We start from the raw sequence: 23213 nt of genomic DNA, 5'->3' as shown, positions 1-23213 counted from the left end.
GCAGCGCGGCTATAAAGGCCGGCGAGCGCTGCGCAGAACCCAGCCGGCTGTTCCCTGGGTGACTGCGAGACAGCGAAGGTCTTCATCCGCCCCGAAGATGGTAAGAAGCTGGCGACATCCCGGCCAGGCAGCGGGGCGGGTGGCCAACTGGCCGGCATAGGAGAGGCCGCCCTGCTTTGGGGGCTTTTGGAACAGCTGGCACTTTGCTCAGCGATGGGCAAGGAAGGGCGACGTTTACCCATCCAACTGTTCTGAGAGGCGCGTTTGCGGGGGAGTTGCCAACTCTACTTTGGGAAATGCTTGGAGATTTGGAGGGTGGACCCTGGAGAGGGCAGGGTTTGGGGAGCGGAGGGACCGCAGTAGGGTGTGATGCCATTGAGTTTACCCTCCAAAGCAGTCGTTTTCTCCAGGGGAACGGATCTCAGTTGTCTGGAGAGCAATTGTAATTCTGGGAGGTCTCCAGGCTCCACCTGGAGGTTAGCAACCCTAGTTCAGAGGCTGCTTGCAAAGTGGGTGGGGATGTGTGCAATGACCTGTTCCTTACACCCGAAATAGTTCATTTTGGTAACGGGATCGTTTGGGGCATGATAGGGGGGAGTGGTTCTAGGTGAGTGAGTGTAAAATGTAAAAGGAAAGTCATTGCAGTATCATTATGCAAACTAGAGGGATGCCGGTCCTAATGGCTGGATGGTGCCAGGTCTGGATTGCAGGGTACATTCTGGATTGGGCCATGGACCCGCCTAGCAGCTCCCTCCTGCTGGGGGTCGCTCTCAATGGAGGGTGGGAGACCCAGACAGCCTCTTATCTTCCTCACCCATTCACTCTCCAGGAGTAATGTAAAAAGCTGCACTTAATGACACAACTGAGCATCCTCGTCACAAAGGTATTCCTTCCTTCCTGTGTTGCTTCTTGTGATTCTGGACACCTTTTCACACCTTGCCCCCACCCTGTGTCAAACCAAACAGAATCACAGGTGAGTTGTGGGTTCTCTCCTTGGTTTATATGCCCAGTGCCTGATTGAGATCAGGGTCACGCAGTGCATAGAGAAGGCTTCAGCCTTTCTTGCTGTGCCATTTTCCCAGCCTGAAGCAGCCTTGGGCACTTTTAGCAGAAACTCGTGTCTTCTGCAGTAGTGTCCCTTCTCTGTTTCAGACTGGGAAAATGGGACATCTGGAAAGCAACCTTAAGCCTCTTCTCTATGTGCAGCGTAGTCTAGGTTCTAACCGGGCACCACACATATAGAAATTGAAGAGAACCCGCAATTCACCTGTGATTGTGTTACATCTGATGTAAGGAAGGGACCGTAGACCATGCCTGTGTACTTTGTAATGTGTGACGAGATGGCTGCTTAAACAACAGGCAACATCTTCTCACAGTTGCTGCTGTAAAACCTTACCTTCGAAAGCGTGGCAATTTCACTTTTGGGCTTAGTTTAGCTCCTCTTAGCAGTGCAATTAACTAGGTTTCTGCCCGGTTATATGGTTAAGGAGATCTATATGGTTAAATAGATTTATATGGTTAAGGAGATCTACTTGTGAACAAGAGTCTGGGCTCCTTTGGAGAATCCTAATTTTGATAGCCTAGGGGATCACTCGAGAAACTAGATTAGAATCTGTGTGTAGTCGCTCCAGTTTTAACAGTTAGAATAAAATCCACTCAGACATCCCAAATATTGACATCTGCTGCCACTTACTGGATTAAAGGGGAAAAGGACTCACAAATTAAGAAGAGAACCTACTGACTGCCAGTTTCTAATCTCTGACTACACCAAAGAGTTGCAAGATATGAGTCCAGTGGCACTTTAGAGACCGACAAGATTTTCAGGGTATGAGATTTCAAGAGTCAAAACTTCCTTCTGCAGAAGGGAGAAGGAGGTGAAGTGTCCCCTGTTGGGAAAAGGGTTGAAAATAGTTTAAATTCAGATCTTGAATCAATAGAGAGTCAGGCGCTTGTTTGCCTTTTAAAGACAATTTTACTCTAATGGGAAAAGGTACACAGGGTTCCTATAAAATAATCTATCCCCTACATCTTGATACTTATACAGCATGAATCATGGAGATTGTTATTCTTGTTCTTCTTCTTCAGGAGAGGAAATCACCTGACCTATTGACCAATAACAGTTTACAAACACATCTCAGTTTCCCCAGGTTTCAGATAGATAAGACTATTGGCTCTCTGCCAGGTTTCCTTCTAGATTAATACAAACAATAGAACACCGGGTAAACACATTCACCCCATAATGTCTGAATGTCAGACCTTGCAACCTATATGCCATCATCCCCTTCATGCAAACCTTCTTCCTGCCTATATCTGGACCTTTGACTCTCGAGAGTTTATCCCCTGAAAATCTTGTTAATCTAAGGTTATCCTGGACTCCTGATACTCTACTGCAGACCCTCACAGCTACCTACCTGATACGAAGGGTTAACATTCTTTTCCTGAGTAACTTGGCCGAAAGGACCAAGCTGCTAGTGAGAGAAGATTAGATATAAACTGCCCCCCATAAAAAAAGCAATGAAGGAAATGAAAGGACCAAAACATTGGCGCTATCTTTTAATTCTTGTCCTGGTGAATACAGTAGGTAAGCAAGTCTTATGTGGTGGAGGAAAATCCAGTGCAACAGACAGTAGGCTTAGATATCAGTCTCTCTGCCTTCTTGGGCCCCAGGGAACCAAAGTTCTGCTCTCTCTAGACTGAGGGTTCTTTTGTAAAAAGATTGATAAGAAACTTGGCTGTGAAACTGAAAGAGTGGCGGGACTCGATTTTAGGAAGGCTCCCTGGTTTAAGATGTGAGTCAGGGCATGTCTGGGCATGTTCGTGCCCATGCGCATCTGAACTGTTCATGTTCTTTTGCTTCTTAGAAGTGAGGGCAAACTGGCCCATTCAAATAAAGGCAAGCAGAATTATATGTGGCCTCTGTAAATGAATAGTTCACATTTTAAAATCTGCATGACTGCTCAACATTAGATTAGCTAGTTAGGGCAATTTTATCTATAAGGGATTCCACTCGTACTATTTGGAGTGTGGATTGCAAACCTGTAACGAGGAGGTCATAAACTTACTTACTGGGTCTCAAAGAGGAAGAAGTTATTGAAAAGCTGAAAGCTAATGTGGGCACAGCCTAAGTATGTCCCTGCTTTGCCCTAGAGGCTGATGCAGGAGCATTTCCAAACACATGCTTTTTCAAGTGCATTTTGGTGATGGTACGGACCTGCCATCCTCAAAAATTAAAAAGTCAGTATGATAAGGACTGCTTTGACCATTGCCAAACTATAGTTTTTAGGATTAGGGGCACAAACTAGTATCAGTTGGTAGAACTGATATCCTAAAACTGGCCATATTGAGTTGTTGCTGCTACCATGCTCACAGGAGAAGGCAGTTCCCCTCCCAATTAAAAAAAAGTTTTAAAAGATTAATCTGCATTAACACTGCAATCCTAAGAAGAATTACTTCAGTCTAAGCCCAGTTTAACTCTTTTTATAGAATTGCACTGTGAGTAAACTTGAGCAAATGCTCCAAATTATGGTGATTCCATACCATAAAGAGAACGAAGGATTTGTGTCCATGTGGATTGCAACAGCATGATCTTGTGTATATCACCCCCCTTTCAAGCCTCCCCCACTTTCCTACCTGTGTGTAAGTGCCCCTAATTCTTTTGCTTTTTCTATTCCTTAGGACTTGTGCTTGAATGTGAAGCTGCTGACAGGAGAGATGCACTCCCTGAACATCTCTCCTAGCAGAACCATCTGGGATCTCAAACTCCAAATTGCCCAAAAAGCTGGGGTGCCACCATATCAACAGAAACTAGCCTGCCAGAACAACAGCTACATTGACCTGCGGGATGGGGCCCAGCTCTCTGAGTTTGGGCTGAAATCTGGAGATATCATTGTGCTGGTGGTAAAAAATGAAGAGTCCATCACCATCTTCCTGAGAAATGACAAGGGCAGGACCAGCACGTACCTGGTCATGCCTTCGGACCTGGTGGACAACTTCAGGGCCCGGGTTCAGCAACAAGAGAACATCCCAACAGAACAGTTCTGGCTGACTTACGATGGGAGGGCTTTGGAGAATGGTCATAAGCTGTCATATTACAACATTGCCCCACACAGCACCATCTTCTTAAACATGCGTCTACGTGGTGGCTGAGACTTGGGGCTGGGTTGGCCAAGCATCCCTCCTGCTCTTAGCTCAGTGTTTAGAAAATCTTTTCCATGCTATTTTTTTGGGGTGGATGCCCAATATTGTAATTTACTTTAAAAAATGATGCACACAGATTCTTGTATCCAGTCACGCGCACACATCCTGCTTGTTGCATGCAAATATCTTGTCATCTGGGAGCAGTAATTCCAACACTAGCACGGGAAGAGGGTCACCCTCTCCTAAAGCCAACACATGGAGGCATCTTAGCAACAGCTTCTTCCATCCAGGACTGAAATAAACTTAAAGTTCTTGCCAGTGTTGTCTCTCTTGGTGGGTTCAAAGCAGACGAGTGGCACTACTGCAGCTGCTTTCTTACCTTTAACACTGTGCCAGCTGGTACCAGCTTACCTTCACCCCTGCCTTTTCCCCAAATTGTGCAGCATGCAGGAATGCAAAGAGCGACCGCCTGCCCATCATATGCGAATCAGTCACGGATATTAGCCAAGGCCATCTGACATTCTAGAGCTTGGCTGAAGGGCATGTCTGCCTCAGGATCCAGTCTGTCCCTGGAATGTTGTGCGTTCGAGTAGGTCCTGCCCTGGACTTGACAAACCACTGCCTAGGAGAAGCCCCTTTGTAAAAGAAAATGGTAATTTAGTTCTGAATTTTTCTCTTGGATACCAAACTAGATGGCGTAAACATCTTCCCACTCCTTGCTTGGTCCTGTTTAAATGCTTCAACATGTTAACTCAATGTTCCACTTGTATTTTTTAATCCATTTCTCTGTTCTGTTCAGGCTACTTTTAGCAGTTGTTATATTAATAAAAATAAAACTGCCAGAAAGGACTGTGTCACCCCTGCTTATACATACTTCTAAGATACCTGCTGATTAGCTGTCATATCATTCAGTCACGGTGAACCATTTTCCGGGCAATCTGATTGTTGGAGAGCTTGCAAGGTTGCTGCTGTTGGCTGTGGTCTGAGGACTCCATCCTAAATCACATTTTTTTTGCACCTGAGTAGCTCAAATTCCACATCAAAAAAACTACGGGAGCCGCCTCACTGGAGAGCTTCAAGAGGCAGTGTAAGGCTTTAATAGGGTATGAAAAATAAGCATTTGGGTTGGGTGGGGAGAGGTTCAGGGAGTTTTATTCCGTTCGTTTTTAAGGTGTAATGTTTTAGCTCCTTTTTGTAAACCATCTTGAGCAAAAAGGAAATGGGTATACACATTTTAATAAAAGTGCACAGGTGAAAGGCACGGGCAGGATCTGCCTGGTGTTCTTATCCCCACAGTTTGTCTCCAAATTTCCTTTCCCTCCAGTCATGTTCTCTTCAGGAATCGGAAGATCTGAGGTAATGCTGTGGGTAAAAGGAATGATTCACCACTGCCCTTCCATACCTCACTTGGCTCCTTTCAGTTGCACACCCCCTTTTGCTTTACATGCACACAGGGCACTTGCATTTCAGGACGTAGGCATGCCACACAGGTTTATTTTGGGCCTTGGCTGCAAAAGGCAGAGGAGCCCTGCCAGAAAAAAAGTTGTCCAAGCTAGCAGGTCACGTACTATTCTCCAAAAGTGAGGGGAAGGGGAGGCCATACTGTATTTTGGATATTCTACAGAATAGTGAAGTGCTTCCGATATGCAGATTACACCCAGTCCTCTTTCTCTTAACTGCTGAGGTCAGTGGATCTGTGGAAGCCGTGAAGAGATACCTGGAGAAAGTAATGAGATGGATGAGGGCCATTAGGGTGTGTTGCCTGTGGCCATTGACAAACCCACTCGAGGACCAAGGACTCAGACTGTTCTGGAGAGGATTGGTCTCCCCCTAAAGAAGCAGGCTCATTGTTGGAGGTGTCGCTGGAATCCTGCCCTACAGTTGGAGGCTCAAGTCTCCTCTGTGGCCCGTAGCATCTTTTCTCAGTTTCAGCTGACATGCCAGCTACATCCGCTCTTCAAAAAGTGATCTGGCCACAGTGCCCCATGCTCTGAGCCCATCCAGGATAGGTTACTGCAAAGCACTTTAACTAAGGCTGCCTTTGAAGATAGGCCGTTTCCACACGTCCTTAAAGGGATGGCTCACTCACTGAACGCTGGTGGCTTTTCCCCTTGACTCCAGACATCTCCATTTTCAAAACAATTGTGGGCTGTTTGGCTTCCATTTTTTGGTGCCTTTTCTGGACCATGGGGAAGTGCAGTCCCAGAAAAGGCGCCCCCCCCCGCCCCCAAGGAAGCCGAACAGCCTGCAACAGTTTTGAAAATGAAGATTTCTGGAGTCAAGAGGGAAAGCTGCCAACATTCAATAAGTGGGCTATCCTTTTAAGGACGTGTGGAAACGGCCATAGTTTGGACCCTTCAGTTGGTTCAAAATGCTGTGACCGGGCTGTTGCCAGGGCCTGGATACAGGGATTGTGTCACTCCTGTGCTGAAATATTTGCACTGGTTGCCTGTTTGTTTTCCAACACAAAACTGTTGGTTCTTGTCCCTGCTGTCCTGCCTGCCCGTTAAGATCCTCTTTCCAAGCTCTAATCTCTGAAATCTGTGCTCCTGCCTGCAGAGGTGAGGCATGTCGCAGATAGCAACCTGAGACAGGTTTTTTTTTCTAGTGGTGACTCTTCAACTTTAGAATTTCCTCCCCTTTGAGACTCACCTGACACCTCCTCTAATTATCTTTTAGGCCGCAACATTTCTCTTTACCCAAGCTTTTAACTGTACACTGCTTCCCAACCCCTTATTTTTAGGGACTGCTTCTAGCTTGAAGGCTGTTTTATGTATATTTGAAGTTGCTTCAAAAATGTTTTTATGGCTTATTTTGATACAGATAATTTTTATGCTTCTTGTTTTTATGATTTTATTTGTTATTATTTTGTGACCAGCCTAAAGCAGGTCCCTGGAGAGGTAGTACATAAATGTTGTAAGTAGACAAAGATGTGGCAAAGACCCTAGTCCATCTTTAAAAACATGGCAGCTCCCTGAATGTGGATATCTCTGATGTTTGCAGAGTGACATATGAAGGTACTCTTTGTGTCACTCATACCTGCACATGAACGCTGTAAAGAGGCTTTGCATCACCTGGGGTCCACATTGCTGTGGCAAGAGCTCTTGTCCATAGGGAACAGCTGCACAACAGAACAGTGACTCTGCTTCCTTCGGGTTCTTGCAGTCAACACCTGTTAGGAGCTATTGCCGCAGGTCAAAAAGAATCTATAGGCCTATCACTGCCATTGCCGTGGTAGCAAAATGGAACCTCCATATTCAGAGGCAGTCTGACTTTTGAATATCAGGGGATAGCTGCTGCCTTGTGAGCTTCCTGAAAGTGCCTCCCCAACATCTGTTCGAAATGGGATGTTGGTCTGAACGGGCCCCGAGTCTCATGCAGGTGCTGTGCTACGGGGGAATTGGCTGGGCAAGAAAGTTCTTCCTGACCATAATGAGGGAGCGAAATCCAATCCAGAGTATGAGTCGAATGAACCCACCCACTTGTTTTGAGGATGATTTGATGGGGGTGCCTCTACAGGCCACCCAGTATCCTGTCTCTGGTTCTGTCTCTGATTCTATCGAGATCCGGTGCTTGATTCTGCAGAGGAGGTGCTAGTGGTGGCCCAAGATGACATGTGAGCGTAAGACATTGATCTTTCTGATCGCCAGTGATGGCCACAATGGAGTATTAGCTTGAAGACAGATTGAGGTTTGTGTGTGTGCTGGAGACAGACTGACGTTTTCTGGCCACAGGGGGCACCCCTGCCTCAGGGATGGGCAGCTATTGTCTAGCTGTAAAGGGAACCCTTCAGTCTTGAAGCTTTTGAGCAAATGTGGCTTGTTCATTGCAAGAGGGAAGGCATGGGAGGTGCTTTTGTAGCTCTGCTGAGGAAGGCTTCCCTGGGATGAACTGGATGGGAAAATAAAGCATGGGCACGCTCTCACTATAATACGAAGCGCCCAGTGAGAAGGGCATGCCATAGTTTCAGGGTAGGGGAAAGAAGGAGCAAGAAGATCCTGGCTATACCAGTAGTCCTTTGGAGAGAAGAGGGGTGTGCACATCTGCCTGGAGTTCCCTTGCCCATCCCCTAAGCTGGGGAAGGACCCATTATGGGCTGCTGGGATTTCTTCTGGGAATTCTGGAACTATGAGACCTCTAAAGTGATTGTCGTGAAGAATCGGCAATTGGGAGTGATCTATAGACTGGTCCAGCTGCTTATCCTCGTCTATTTTATTTGGTAAGTGTTCCCTTGAAATCCAAAATGGGTGGAGGCAAGATGGGGGTCTGGAACTGTCGTTGGTGGGCTGTGAGGGTATGCACCTTCATTTTTAGCTTTACCTAAGGTGGGTAATCAGTGGGAAACAGGATGCGTGGACATTTTTGTGTGGGTGTGGATTTGAGCAACACGGTCAATGTACACAGTGCTGTTCATAGTGCCATAAGCAAAAGACAGACGTCCCTGCCCTCAAGGAACTTACAGTTTATACTATGCATTTTAATTTAGGTAGACTTTTTGTATATATAAGGAAGCTGTAGTATCCCAAATGCCATGGGGACGTGTTCTCTACCATTGTCTTTTTTTCACTATTAAAATACCAACCCAAAGTGTGTTGCTGCAACACATCCAATTTACGAAATGCTAAAAACATTTACAGTTTCAATTCCCTGCACTTAAACTGAGCTGGTTTGTTCCGTCTGGCTCACAAGTCAATCTGATAGCACTACTGAAACCCAAAGTAGCACAGCTGTTATTTGCCAGTTCTACATCTTTCAGCATCCACATTGCTTTTTATCTGGGGAGATGAGGCCACCGCCAGCAGGTCCCAGGTCCAATCTCGAGCATCTCCAGGTAAAGGATCTCAGGGAGCAAACTTTGGGAAAGAATTGCTCGAGATGTTGGAGAGCCGCTGGCAATCAAAGTCTGTGGCAGAGACCAAGGGCCTGACTCTGTTCTAGGCTGCTTCCTGTCTTCCCACCCTCATGTCCCTGATGTCCCAGGTGGCTTCATTTGATTCAGAGCTTATGATCAATTCCAGGATTTAACCTCTGAGAATGTGAATTGGGGCATTAATATAACTTGCATCATGTTCAGTTTGGACAATCTCCCAGAGTTGCTTTTCCAGACTGTAATGCTAGGAGAAGATACAAGAATATTTAACATCTGTTTTCTATCCTACTGACTGATCTTGCCCAAACGGAATAAATTCTCTACTCTTCTGTGGTCCATTAACTGGAAGAGGAATAAAAAACCACTTGTTTCAGTGCTTGATGGCAGCAGAAGATTCTGTTTTGTTAAGCCCTGGACATTGGTTCTGGATATTATTACAATTCTTCCATTTTGGGCATTGGTGGGGGTTTCCCCCTCGCCCCTTTGAAAGTGGGAGGCTAGTTGGGTCGTAGTGGGAGCATGAGCAGAGAGCCTTCTCCCTTGGCTAGCTGTCACCAATCACATCCAGTCTGCCTACAATTCAGACATGAAAGGAGAAAGCGCTTCGCACCTCGTTTTAAAAAAAGTTTCATCCGCCATAGGTATGTGTTCATTATCCAGAAGGGCTACCAGGAGAGCGAGTCGGGTCCCGAGAGCTCCGTCATCACCAAGGTGAAGGGAGTCACCCGCTCACAACATAAGGTTTGGGATGTGGAGGAGTACGTGAAGCCACCAGAGGTGAGGAGGACACGAGAGTGCCCCCTGCAGGCAGGGAAGTAACATGTAGCCCAAAGCCAAAGGCCGGTAGCTGAGCCCAAAGGCAGACGCTTCAGGAAGGACCTGAGAGATCTTGGATCAAAGCTGGAAAAGATTCCTGCTTGAGGCCCTGCAAAGCCATTGACGGGTTGGGGTGTTTTGCAGCCATGCAGCATGAACCCTGTGCCTGCTGGCTTGGAAGTAAATCCCGTTTTGTGTAATGGGCTTAGTCCCATGTAAGAATGCATAGAATTAGAGCCTTAAACTCTCGGCCAATATCCTTCCTTCTTTTGACATTCTGGATGCACATTCCGAGATGGGATCCACTTTCCCCATTTTGACTGTACAAGTCCCTCTTCCTGCTCGTGTCCCCCACTCACCTCCTCTTCATGCCCTTCATCTGTTTTCCTTTCCTATACTTCTGTATTTATTTTATTGTATCCTTCATCCAAGGAACTGAGGGTGGTATACATGGTTCCCGTCTCCATTTATCCATTTATCCTTACAACAACCCTGTGAGGTAGGTTAGACCGAGAGGGAATGACTTGCCTAAGATCTCCCAGTAACTTTCACGGCAAATGGGAATTTGAACCTGGGTCTTCCCATCCAAGCCCAGTACTCTAACCATTGGACAACACTGATAAAAAATCCTTAAAAGTCAAAAGAAAATAGCAGATGTGGCCCTGATGTGATCCACCTTAGGTGACCCAGTTTGGGCTCCTGATTCATCAGGTGAAGACCAGTGCTATGGAAAATGCACCACTGCTGTAGCATTAAGTTTGACGTCAATCTGTATATTCTGACTTGGTGTCATAAGTCAGGATTTTGGTGTCCTCCCTTTCCTCTCTCCCTCCCATAAGAGAGAGGAAGGGATGGGAACGGGGTCTACTCTGGCTGTTGGGGAACGAGCACTTTGGTAAGAGACCCAGTTTGGTATAGCGGTCAGGAGCAGCAGGACTCTAATCTGAAGAACTGGGGTTGATTCTCCACTCCTCCGCTTGAAGCCAGCTGGGTGACCTTGGGACATTCATAGCTTTCTCAGAGCTCTCTCGGCTCCACCCACCTCACAGGGTGATTCTTATGAAGATAATAATAACACACTTTGTAAACTGCTCTGAATGGGCATTAAGTTGTCCTGAAAGGTGGTATATAAGTCAAATGTTGTTATTGTTAGTATTATATTGGTAGCAGTCAGTGGTGACTAGGGCTCCCAGCCTCCAGGTGGTGGCTGGAGATCTCCCAGAATTACAACTGATCTCCAGGTGACAGTTCCCCTGGAGAAAATGGCGGCTTTGGAGGGTGCACTCTATGGCATTATATCATTCTGAGGCCCCTCCCCTCCAGAAACTCCATCCTGTCCAGGCTCCCCAAATCTCCAGGAATTTCCCAACCTGGAGCTGGCAACCCTAGTGGTAACAGCCTCTATGTAAGCAATGGTCCATTGTTAAGATCTTGAATGGACTGAGGCTGGGTTTGCTGGATCCATAGCATGGCTCTAACCCATGAAGCTCCAAAAAGGTTAGTTGGGTGCCTTCTTCTATAACCCAATATCTTCTCTGCAGGGAGGGAGTGTATTCAGTATCATCACCCGTGTCCAAGTCACCCCTTCACAGACCCAGAAGACCTGCCCTGAGGTAGGAGAGCTGAAGCCAAATGCTAAGTCCATACCTTGTCCCATTTCCTGCCCCTATTTGGCTTTCCACTTCCTGGTTCCTTAGTGCCTCTTTAGAAATGCACCAATTACCCTGCAATTTCTAGGGACAACGTTATCACGCTGTTCTTCACAGTATGTACTTATTAATCTGGCCTCCTCATTCATTGTCTGAATTTTTCCCTGCCACTTTTAAAAACATTTTAATATGTTGTGTCTTATCAACACATTCACTAAGATCAGGGCTTTTTTTTCTGGGAAAAGAGGTGGTGGAACTCAGTGGGTTGCCAGCACAGGGGGCAACTCTTGGCAGGAGGTAGTGCCCCTGGTACCACAAGCACATGCGCAAACTGCGCACACGCTCCCAGGACTACACAATGATGTCACTTTGGGGCAGCTGGAACAAGGGGGGAGTTTTTTAAAGTTTAAATCGCCCTCGGCGAAAATGGTCACATGGCTGGTGACACCGCCCCCTGATCTCCAGATAGAGGGGAGTTTAGATTGCCCTCTGCGCCGCTGGTGCAGAGGGCAATCTAAACTCCCCTCTGTTTGGAGATCAGGGGGCGGGGCCACCAGCCATGTGACCATTTTCAAGAGGTGCTGGAACTCTGTTCCACCACGTTCCAGCTGAAAAAAAGCCCTGACTAAGATAGTGGTAATTTTTAATGTTAATTTCTTTTTAGAGGCGGAGGAGGGATTTTCTTGTTTTTGCAGACTGCAAGAAAGAGATAGGTTGTGTTCTGGTGCAGAGTGCAACTGTCCATTTCAGTATGTTTGGGGGGGAGCATAAAAAGTAGCTTCTTTTAGCTGTTTCAGATAGAATTATTTCAAGAGATAGAATTATTTCAAAAATACAATCCACCTTGAGAGTTTTTCTGCACAAGTCCCATTGAAATGAATGGGGGATGAGCAACAACCCAGTTGTTAGTTTACTCAGAGAAAGAAAACAATCTGACTTGTAGGTTCTTAATGAAGCCACGTCAGATGTTGTGGCTCAGGTAACTTTACAAACTGGAAGCCCTTAATCCATGTTAGGATGGCTGATCTTGCCTCTGAAACACGGCAGTTCCTAGCCCACTCACTAATCTCTCTCATCTGCCCTCCACAGAGCACAAAGGTCCGCAGTGCCATGTGCCACTCTGATAGTGACTGTGTCATGGGTGAGATGGACATGCTGGGGAATGGTGAGTACCTGCACGAGTACCCAAAGAATTGCTGTAATGTAGCAGCTGTAGGATATAGATGAAACGGAGACTAGAAGTGATTGATTAATCCATATAGTTATGAATGAACGAACTCCATATAGCTTCTATACATAACCACATGTATTCATAGTTGTATCATATTCATATGCTCTGTACCTACATAACATGTATTAATAATCATGCTTAGGTAGAAGATAAGACTGAGTTCTATCTACACACATACACTGGCAGAATGAATCTCCCCCTTTCTCTAAGAGCCAAACTACAAGTGATGCCTGACACTAGTTAGACACTTGTCAGCTTCCCTCAAGTTTTGATGGGAAATGTAGGCAGCTTGGCGGAATGTTGGACAAGTGACAGTTGAAAAGTCCATTGGACAGCAGTCGGAGAGCCAAGCTGCAAGAGCAGGATGCCTACATTTCCCATCAAAACTTGAGGGAAGCTGACAAGTGTCCAACGAGCGTCAGGCATCACTTGTAGTTTGCCTCTAAGGCTGCTGGAATTACCCTTTTGCATCACTGTGCCTGGTTAGTGTTAGCTGATAAGATTTTGGGATGACACCAGAGTGCTAGAACCAGTGTGGCACAACTGCTGGCTCCAAGGCTACATTTAATTAAGGCGAAATGGTAGGCACCTCAGAGCCAAGGAAGAAAGTTGCCATGCATGCATTTGAAGGAGTGCCAACAGAAAGACGCTCATCTTGGTGATAAAAGACACTTTGTTTTGAGAACAGACCCCTCTGGCCTTGGATGCCAGGATATTTGCCAGGAAGAGAGGGTCAAACCTCCCTATTCGCAGGTCAAATTAGTGGGATTATTGCTGCAATTGACGGGAGGGGAGGGGGAAGGCACTTTACAGTTTGCTCTTGTGATGTTAACTTCTGGGCTTGCATAAACAATCTATGCATTGCCCTTGAATAATTGCTGCGTATCCGCTGGGAAAAGAATGCTATGAGCACTCGGGGTGCAAAAGGTGAGAAGTGCTTGTTCTTTGAAATTCTAAACATTGAGGAAGGTGGGAACAGACAACCCCAAAAAGTTTCTGACCAATAAAATCTCGTTGGGTCATTCTATGCAGCACCCTTGTGAACCAATAATGAAGACTTTATTCTAATGCTTGCTAGTTAACCCGAAAGTATAATCTTATGTAATTACCCTACAACTCTGAAGAACTGGTCAGTTCGAGGGGCTTTTCATCCTTGGTAATTGTATCATTATTCCTTTGCTTATAAGCAAATAAAGGACTGTAATTATCTCCCTCATTGGACTTCAGTGTATGTGTGTGTTTCTTACTGACTGGACTGAGAGCAGAACCACAAGTGACAAAAGGCACAGATTGGACACTTGTCTGCTTCCCTCAAGTTTTGATGGGAAATGTAGGCATCCTGGTCTCGCAGCTTCGCTCTCTGACTGCTGCCCAATGGCCTTTTCAACTGTCACTTGTCCAACATTCCGCCAAGCTGCCTACATTTCCCATCAAAACTTGAGGGAAGCTGACAAGTGTCCAATCTGTGCCTTTTGTCACTTGTGGTTCTGCTCTGAGAACACATTAGGTACCGACTTGTGTACATCACAGCTAAGAGGGAGAAATCCTAGGCTCAACCTCGCTGCCCCTTCTACAGATTCACTAAGTGGATCGGTGGATGTCACAGACAGACACAACTCCTCTTTGCAGTATGGGCACAAGAATACTTTGGGGGCTAAGACAAGACTATGGGAAAGTCAGCTTCATGGATGCACCAGTCTTTTCTTCCCTGTAGGAGAGAAGACGGGTCGTTGTGTCCATGCCAATAAGACCTGTGAGATCATGGCCTGGTGCCCAGTGGAGAATGGAGCAGCTGCCAGGTAATGAGAGGCTCATCTGGGGATTCGGGGTGGACCAAGTAGGAGCAGAAGTTCTTTTCCAACTCATACCTGATTCTGAGTCGCTCTTCCCGCAGGAAGTGCATTGAAAAGCTTGTTCCCCTGGAGGCAGATAGTATTTTTAAAGAATGTTGAAAGTCTCATGGGAGAAGCTGGATTGCCTATGGAGTGCAGGCTTTGTTCACAATTACCTCTATCAGGCTGGTTTTCAGTTCAGAATCCTGCTTGATCACAAACAATAGCAAGACAACATAAATGTGTGTGTAACCTCATGGACGACAATGCCTCTATCATACCACCTTTGGCTCTCAAGCTCAGATTGCACATGATGCTCGCAGACCTGTGTCTTCAAACGGGGGTCTGCTCCAATTGTGTGATTTAAAGGGGCAAAGTAGTACTCGGGTAGAAGCTGCTGCCCCCTTCCTCCACCCACCCCTGCTCTTACTCCCACTGTGCAATGGAGAGCACTGATGGAGTTTCCTGGCCGGTCCCTGCACTCCCCGCCTCTGCATTGAGCTCTGACATTAGAAGTGTGCACAGAGTGGAGAAAACATTTGGATGGAGGGACTGGTGGGGTGGAAATCCATGGTGGGATTCTTTTTGGTTGCTTTTGACATGACTGGGGCAAATCTGCATTTAGAAGACAGGGATCTACCACCCTCGCCTATTTTTGGCTCCTTTCTCTACTTTTACTTGGCTACCAAACTCTTGTGAAACTCCTATTCATTTCACTGAGGGTTACACAGGAGAATTTCCCATTGGCTTGTGTCTAATGCGTGATTTTGCATGAAGGGGTGGTGGTCATTGAAGCAAGGGATCCCTCTTGGGGAGACACACATGGAACATCGATTTAAACAGTGAGGACTGGTTGCTTAGGGTGCAGGCCGATGTGAAAAACAGCCTCCGTAAGTTTAAACTGGAGTTAATTGACATAGCTATAGTTAGCACAGCAGATGATTGAAACTCACTGGAGTCTGCTTGGAAATTCAGTCTGTCAGTTGGTAGTGAGAGTCAACTGGTATAGAAGCATCAAGGGTTTTTTTAATGCCATTCTGCAGCTCCAGCTTTGTGACCTGGGGGTGGCACTATTGAACAAACTGGGGTTTAACTCGAATTCTTACATTTGGATGAGATAACTAACCAGGGTTACAACACACCACGGTTTCACAAGCCAGGATGCAGCTCTAGTTAAGGATTTCAGTTTGTTGCTCTCCTCATCAAAGTTAGTGTGGGGGGGCCAGGATTTAGATGTTACACTAAACCAGAACTTGTTCAAGCCTTGTTTTGCAAGCCATGCTTGAGAATGATGCCTGAATGCAGCCTTGATGTCTCTTGGTATCTTCCTCTCATCCAGGCAAATGGAGGGCCAGGTTTGCAGACATTCTTAGTTACAGCAAGGAACTGAGCTTTCAATGCCAGGAAGGAGGTGTCTGTGGCCCTTCGAGCTCTGCTTTTTATTTAATATTGGCTGTTTGTGTTTGCTAGTGAGGAGCTGGGGAAGATGGCGCCAGAGTTCACCATCCTCATCAAGAATAACATTCATTTTCCTCGCTTCCGCTTTTCCAAGTAAGAACTTCCGAGTGTCCAGTGCTGCCTCCCTTGGGGGATGTCTGGGGGTGGGGTGCCTGGTCCACATTATTGGTCATCTTGATGTGAAGGAAGCTGGTCAGAAAACTAGAGCTGCTCTTTAACTGCGCCAAAATGTTTGTGTGACTGGCTCCTTCAGAGTAGCATTAAGCTTTCTAATCCTCACTTTGTCTCCCCCAAGAGGGAACATCAAGGAAAACAAAGATGGCTACCTGAGAAACTGCACCTTTAATGAGACCACGGACCTCTACTGCCCCATCTTCAAGTTGGGTTTCATCGTGGAGCAGGCAGGCGAGAACTTCACTGAACTGGCTGAAACGGTACCCCTTGCATGTTGGAGTTACCCCTCTTCTGGCCAGGCCTGTTGATTGAATTCTCTTTCACTACCTCAAAGTGGCCACTAATTCAGTTTTAGACAAAGATTAAACATATTTATGCAGACGAATATGTATTGTGTGGAACCACCAGGTGCTGAGGCAGTATATCCCTGTATATCAGAACTGCTTGAGCTGTGATAGCAATCGAGATTCCCCAGTACGGTTTTCCCTTCACATATCTATCTGAATAAGTGGTCCGTGACTCACAAAATCTCATATTGAAACAAACGAAAATCTTTAAAGTGCCCTCAGACTTTTGTTTTATCTCACTCTCATAATCACGCTACAAATGATTTCAGCTGCTGGAGAGCCACAGGAGGACAGAATTTATCTAATCTGTTTATTTAAAATATTTATAAACTTGTCAGTCTGCCTCCTGGGAAGCCGAATGACCTTGAATCAGTCACTTTCACTTTTTCACCCTAACTTATCTCACAGGGTTGTTGTGGAGGTAAAACACGGAGGGAGGGAGGCATATTGCAGGAAGGTTGGGATAAACAAGGAACAAATGATGATTCAGGTGTCAGCAGCAGGATCCATCCAGAGCATTTAACACCCCCCTCCATGTTTAGAATCTTTGTCTCAGGCTTCATAGATTAGTGTGAGGTTGTCACCCCCCTCCCCAATATTCTTCAGAAGAGCCCATGCCTGTTGCCACCTGCCTCCGTTCAAATCCCAGCCAGGGATACAGCTTCTAAGCCATGGCCTCTGCCAGCCAAGGCAGTGTCGTTTGCCAATTCCGGGTAGCTGGCTGGCCTTTAATTGCCTTTCTTTTCACATCAATCAGCCCTAATAGCTCCCTAGGGAATGGAGTATGTTATCAGTTGCTTCAGTAAAGCCTGTCTCAGCCATCCTGGCAGCTCCAAGCTTTGTAATTGACAGAAGAAGTGGTCAAGGGGCTCCGGGATTAGCTCTTACGGGTCTGGCAGATGGGCTCAGGGCTATTACTTAACCCAGAGAGGTTCAGATGCTTTTCTTCTACATGTACATGAGAAGTCTTTGCAGAGGGATGGAGTGTGTGTGTATGGAAATTTGTCTTTATAGCTGCTGGTACGTTTTCAAATTTGCAGGCAGAGAAGACATTATAAGGGGACAATTGTTCTGCTTAGGTGATGTTGATCCCAAATCAGCATCAAGTCGAGTAAGCCCCCAACCCTTCAATGTAACAGGCTTGGGCACATTAGCTGCTTCCACTACCCTGCCTTTCCACCAACTAATAGAAATCTCAGTTGTAGCCTTGGTTTCTGTGGGTCTTGGGCCAGACACCTGCAGTGCTTGTTTATCTCCATGAGTCTTGCATAGGAGAAGCCTGTAGGGGGGTGCACTAAAAAAAATCAGAATTTTTCAGATCAGTGTATGAGAAAGCCAATAATCATCAGTATCTTACTATATAAAGGGAAAGCCGTATTGGCGACGACTCACTTTTTATCCCTGTGCAGGTGTACTCGCACGCTCCTCCGCAGGGATAAAAGGTGAGTGCTGGGCAACACAGCTTGCCTCAGAGGCCACTGTGGTAGGGCCTTGGGAGGGCTGTGCCACCCCCCATCCTGCTTACCTGGCTGGTGGGGGAAAAGGTGGGGGAACACATCTCGGGGGGCGCACTCCCTGCTGGTGTGGCATGCTCCTGCGTGCTGCAGTAGGCAGATTTTGGCCCGAAAGGGGCTGATTAGGTCCACTGTGGAGCACAGGGCCCATTGCTCCACCCCTGCAGTGCTCCCAGGCTCTGCAGCAGCCTGAATCATGCCACTGTGGTTAATTTACACCTCCAATACCATTCAGTAGCATTCAGTATCCCACAGTCAAAATGCTTTGAAGTCAAGCAGCCTCGGTGACTTTTGTGGATACAGCAAATACACCTGAGGAAGACCTGGCAGAAATAGGATTTTTCCAGCCAGCCACCCATCATGTTACATCCATTGGGAGTGGAAATGCTACTGCCCATGGACTAATCTTGTAGGCAGTTGTTGTCAGCATAAGACAGCCATTCTTGTGTATTGCTTTATTCAAGCAGCCTTGAAAATTTGTTTTGCTAATGTACCGTTTGAGAACTTTACACTTTCCATGAATGTTTGATAAACATATTATGTAAATACAGTTCATGTATATCTTTCAAGTATTTATATAAAGAATACACAGTAATACCACCAAGGCAGCAAGCCAAACTTGGCAATGGGCTATGGCAAGCAAGCAACTCTCTCTCACACTCACACAGAGTTATGCTGCCTCCTTCTCCTGTTGCCTGGGAAGTCTACAAAGGGGGGAAAACCAAGCTGCTGCAACTTTTAGAATGCAATTCCTGGATATTCGCATATAGATCCATATTATTAGGGAATGTAAATAATGGAGTATACTAAAATAAGCCATCTGGTTATATCCAAATAATACCAAAAAGGTATTTTGCTAGTATATACTTGGCTCAGGAATACTGAATTGTTCACCTCTAGAACCCAGCAAGGAGGGTTATGCTAATGAATGTGAGTTGCATTTGAGTTTCTCAGTTAAGGCACAAATGTGGCTTGGGCTGGCCCAGCTTATTTGGCTTTGGAATTTTCATTGGCCGTGCTGAAAGGATCAGGAAACGTATGCCTAACAATGAAGTCAGATATGGTCGCTAATGAGGGATTCAGTTGTTTGAGCAGAATCTTAGTCTAATGTGAAGGAAATTTGTAGTTCATACAAATTGAGGAGAGAAACTTTATAATATGTTCGCAGTTTCTGCTGAAAGAAAAGGGAAGCTCTGTCTGAACTACAAGAGATGCCTGTCCACTAACTGGGTCAGGGCCCTGCTGTCCTGACTTGCCTTCCTCGCAGCCAGACTGCAACAGTGGGGAAATCCTCCCCCCCCACACACATACACACTCCACAGGATCGGATCTAGAATGAGATCATGGTGCAAGCAGAGAAGAGGCTTCAGCTTCCCTCTGTGCGGTTTTCCTAAACCAAAACAGGAGGGGGTTATTTGTCCTATTGTGGGGCTGCATGTACACTAAATACTATAGCAATTCCTGTGCTCTGCTGCAAGGGATAGTTTCAGCAAATCTTCTAGTCCTGTTCTTCATTCCTTTCTTGGTACACACATTTCTCTGTTGTTCTTGTGCTCTGGACCCAGTTTCCTGCTCAAAAGCCCCAGGGCTGATTGAACCATTGTGGGGAGATAGGTATCCTCTCATAAATGACACCTTGATGCAAAAGTGTTTCTTTCTGAAATGTTGATAATGACCATGTGCTAATGGTGAGACATATCCATTACAGATCCGGTAGTAACCACATCATGTTTTGGTCTGTTGATGACCATGCTGTCTCTTCCATGGTTAGGGTGCTGAAAACACATTGTCCCTTGAGGTCCTAGTGTTTGGAAGGCAGCTTTGGCGTTGCTGAGCCTGCACCCACTTTCTCTCTCTAGGGTGGTGTGATCGGAGTTATCATCAACTGGAATTGTAACCTGGACCTGCCAGATTCAATGTGCAATCCTCGATACTCCTTCCGAAGGCTTGACCCCAAGTGGGCTCAGGCGTCCTCTGGCTACAATTACAGGTAACTGCCTGCTCAAGCCATTTTATTACCCTGCAAAAAGATAACTCTACAGCTTCTTCCTCTGTGCCTTATTATAGGTGGTGTGCACATGCAATTACCTTACATCCCATACTTGTATAGAGTAAGGGGGAAAGAGCCAATCAGGATGGAGAGGGGTTGGGACAAGAGTCAAGAATGACAAAAGATGAGTGCAGCACTTAAGTTCCACAACAGCAGAGCTGGTCTCGCTTCTGGTAACGTTCCCCTAAATTAAAGCTGAACCCTCCCTTTATTCTTACACCTGAAATGGGATTCTTTCAGAGAGAGTAGAAAGTACTTGCCACAAAGGAGCCTACCTATATGTTTCTGAACGAGTCACTCTGTCTGGCTATGCCTCTTGATTAGGACTTGGGCAAAGATGCAGCAGGCAGCCTCCTCTGGAGGCAAGAAATTGTGCTGCCTTTCTGTAGGAGGAGAGGCTCTAGATAGCTGAGCTGGTACAATGACAAAAGACCTGCAATATCTTTTATTTAAGACCATTCAGTGAAATGAAATATTTTGCCAGCTTTTGAGTTCTCCAGAATTCAGTATCAGCAGGCTGAATATTAAATAAGTGGGCTGGGAGGAGAGGTTTCAGGTCATGTTCTTGAGGGCCTTCATCTGTAACCTGAGTAGAATGTCCTGTTGTGGCAAATATAAAGGCTGGTGGTTAATCGAACATCTAAAGCAAAAGAGAAGACTTTCTAAGTCTATTGTCTGGGCATGAACGCAGGACAGTCCAAGGGAGGGGGTTTGGTGCCAGTAATAACCAATTGTCTCACTCCACCCCTGCCCCCGCTTTTGGCATGCAGGTTTGCCAAGTACTATCAGTGCAGCGGGAAGAGCACTCGCACTTTGATCAAGGCCTATGGGATCCGCATTGATGTGATCGTGCACGGGCAGGTGAGTTCGGCATGGGCCTCTCCTATCTCCCTCCCCCAATGGCTTGCCTACTTTCCCAGTTCTGGAATGGTATGAGCCTGGGCTGTGCTTGGAGGGCTCCAGGGTTGCAGGAAGGTTACATGTAACTCAAGGCTTACACTGTGCTGATGCTGAGGGGGTCTGTCACTCTTTTCAACAGGCAGGCAAGTTCAGTCTTATTCCTACCATCATTAACTTGGCCACAGCCCTGACATCAGTGGGAGTGGTGAGTACCGATGCTGCTGTCGTTGCTTCGTTTTGGGGCGCAGGCTTTTTCTCGCAGGAGTTGATTTATACCTCTCACACTGCCTCTCTAGGGTTCCTTCCTCTGCGACTGGATTTTATTGACCTTCATGAACAAGAACGAGGTCTACAGCACTCGAAAGTTCGACCAGGTACAGGCCTGCTGTTTGCATGCTAGGAGATCTGGCTCAGGTTGTTTTAGATTTTCCACCTTGGGGCCTAAACAACACTCCACCTCATGGAGCTCAATCCACATGAAAGTTCTTCTCCACAAATCCACTGAAATGAACAGAAGCTATGCAAGAGCATTGCTGTGCCACTTGCAACCATGGGCTTTCAAACTGGGAACCCTTTCCCATGTCTAAATGCTGGCCATTGAACCCCCTAAATGTCAGAGGGTGCTGGCTACCTCTGTTGTGCTGCTTGAAACGGCCAGGAAGTAGGGTCACCAAAAACTGGGGGTAGGGGGGAGAGCTAGGGGCCTCTGGTCACTCTGGGGTTCAGGAAACTGGACCAGTTATGGAATTTGTTTTCATATAATGTTGGATCTGAGTGGTGTGTGTGTGTGTGTGTGGGCCCTGTAGTGGCTCTTGGAAACCCTGTTGGGAAGCCGTTCCATAGAAACACATTTCAGAGAAAGCGGAAAAAGCATAAGAGTCATCTGGTGTTGAGGGATCTGTAATACCTTTCCAAGGATCCTAGGGTTACTCAGAACAGTTTGAAAAATCTCTGCTTTAGATCTGCTCAGGAGATCGAAACGATACAATCAACTGTTTATGAGGGTGTCATTTTTGTATGCTAATGATTCCCTGCCCCTCTGAACCCCTCACTAAGAACTGTCAACTGCAACCCAATCTTTACCTGTTAATTTTGTTTTCCAGAAGGCTTTAAAAAAAAAAGATTCCATAGCTGTAATCTGTGGTGAAACGGTCATTTTTTTCCACCTCAAGATGCCAAACAGCTCACTCAGGACTTAGTGTAGACCACATCCTAAGCCCTGAGGGATGGAAGGGAAAGGCGGTACAAGCTGATTTTTGCTCATCCAGTCTTCTTTCCTTGCTAAACTGCCTCTCCCTGTTGCCGGTTTGAGATTCTGCCCCTCTGCAAAGTCCAGCCACTGACTGCACCTTTTTTCTCCCACTTCTGGCCAGATGTCCAAGTGTCCAAAGATGACCCCAACCACGGAATTCAGCACGAGCACTTCCTGCACCCTGGACTCCTCGCTTGCGGATTCCAAGGCTCCCATCCACCTCTGAGCTGCGGGCCCTTCCTCCCACCAAGTTTCAGGCCTGCTCATACATCTGATGGAATCTTCTCTTTCCCTGTGACTGCTCCTGCCGTAATAAATTTATTAGCCTTCGTGGTGCCAAGGGGCCTCTGTCATCTTCAGTGTAACAGACTTAACACGGCAACTAAAATTTGTTTCTTGCAATGTACAAAGTGCTTAGCCATGAAAATTCAGTGAATCAGGCTTTAAACCCGGGTTTCCAGTTAGTTAGACTTAATACTGGCTAGTCTTGGTTCTACCAGGACCCTTTTTAACAGGAGCCTGAGAAACAAATGAAATCTACGGCTTCTTGCCCAGTAAAAGAAACAGAGCATGTGTACTGTGTTCATTTCCTTCTATGCAAGTCACAGCAGGCAAGTAGCACCATCAAGGTTCAATAGCACTTAGGCTGGCATGCAAAGAGAGGCTGTCCAGTGTGTCTCAGCATGATTCCAGTCATCTTTCCACTGAGGGCAACTAATCTGATGTCTTCAGTCAAAGTGTGGCCCAGGTCCCAGCTGTTTTGTGGATTAGTGCAATTCAGTGTGTGAATCTGGGCAAGCATCTCTGGCAGCAGGGGTGGGGAAAACTCATTAACTGCCGCTTGCACTGAATACACCTGGTAGATGAATGACAGCGTATCCTGTAGTGAGTGTAACATATAGACCAGCTCTCAGGCATTTCTAAAGGCCCAGGCAGGGTGACGAGAGGCAGAAGCAGGCAGGATTCAGGTACCTTTGTGTTTC

At 46.4% G+C, this 23213-nt stretch overlaps 2 protein-coding genes across 2 annotated transcripts; both read left to right on the top strand.

The window, feature by feature from the left end:
• The first annotated feature begins 10 nt into the window (after positions 1–10).
• On the top strand, positions 11–4983 carry ISG15 (ISG15 ubiquitin like modifier). Its single transcript, XM_054996063.1, has 2 exons — positions 11–100; positions 3676–4983. The coding sequence occupies exons 1-2, from the start codon at positions 98–100 to the stop codon at positions 4144–4146; spliced, it is 474 nt and encodes a 157-aa protein (XP_054852038.1). The 5' UTR covers positions 11–97; the 3' UTR covers positions 4147–4983.
• A 3245-nt stretch (positions 4984–8228) lies between these two features.
• Positions 8229–22456, top strand: P2RX2 (purinergic receptor P2X 2). Its single transcript, XM_054996709.1, has 12 exons — positions 8229–8356; positions 9649–9784; positions 11365–11436; positions 12562–12637; positions 14418–14502; positions 16006–16086; positions 16289–16427; positions 19888–20018; positions 20849–20939; positions 21118–21183; positions 21275–21352; positions 22352–22456. Exons 1-12 carry the CDS (start codon positions 8229–8231, stop codon positions 22454–22456), a joined length of 1188 nt encoding a protein of 395 aa, XP_054852684.1.
• Positions 22457–23213: the final 757 nt, after the last annotated feature.

Source organism: Eublepharis macularius, chromosome 13 (assembly GCF_028583425.1).
Source record: "Eublepharis macularius isolate TG4126 chromosome 13, MPM_Emac_v1.0, whole genome shotgun sequence".
Taxonomy (NCBI): domain Eukaryota; kingdom Metazoa; phylum Chordata; class Lepidosauria; order Squamata; family Eublepharidae; genus Eublepharis; species Eublepharis macularius.
The sequence above is the reverse complement of the archived record's forward strand: the minus strand, read 5'-3'. Positions and strand labels throughout refer to the sequence as shown.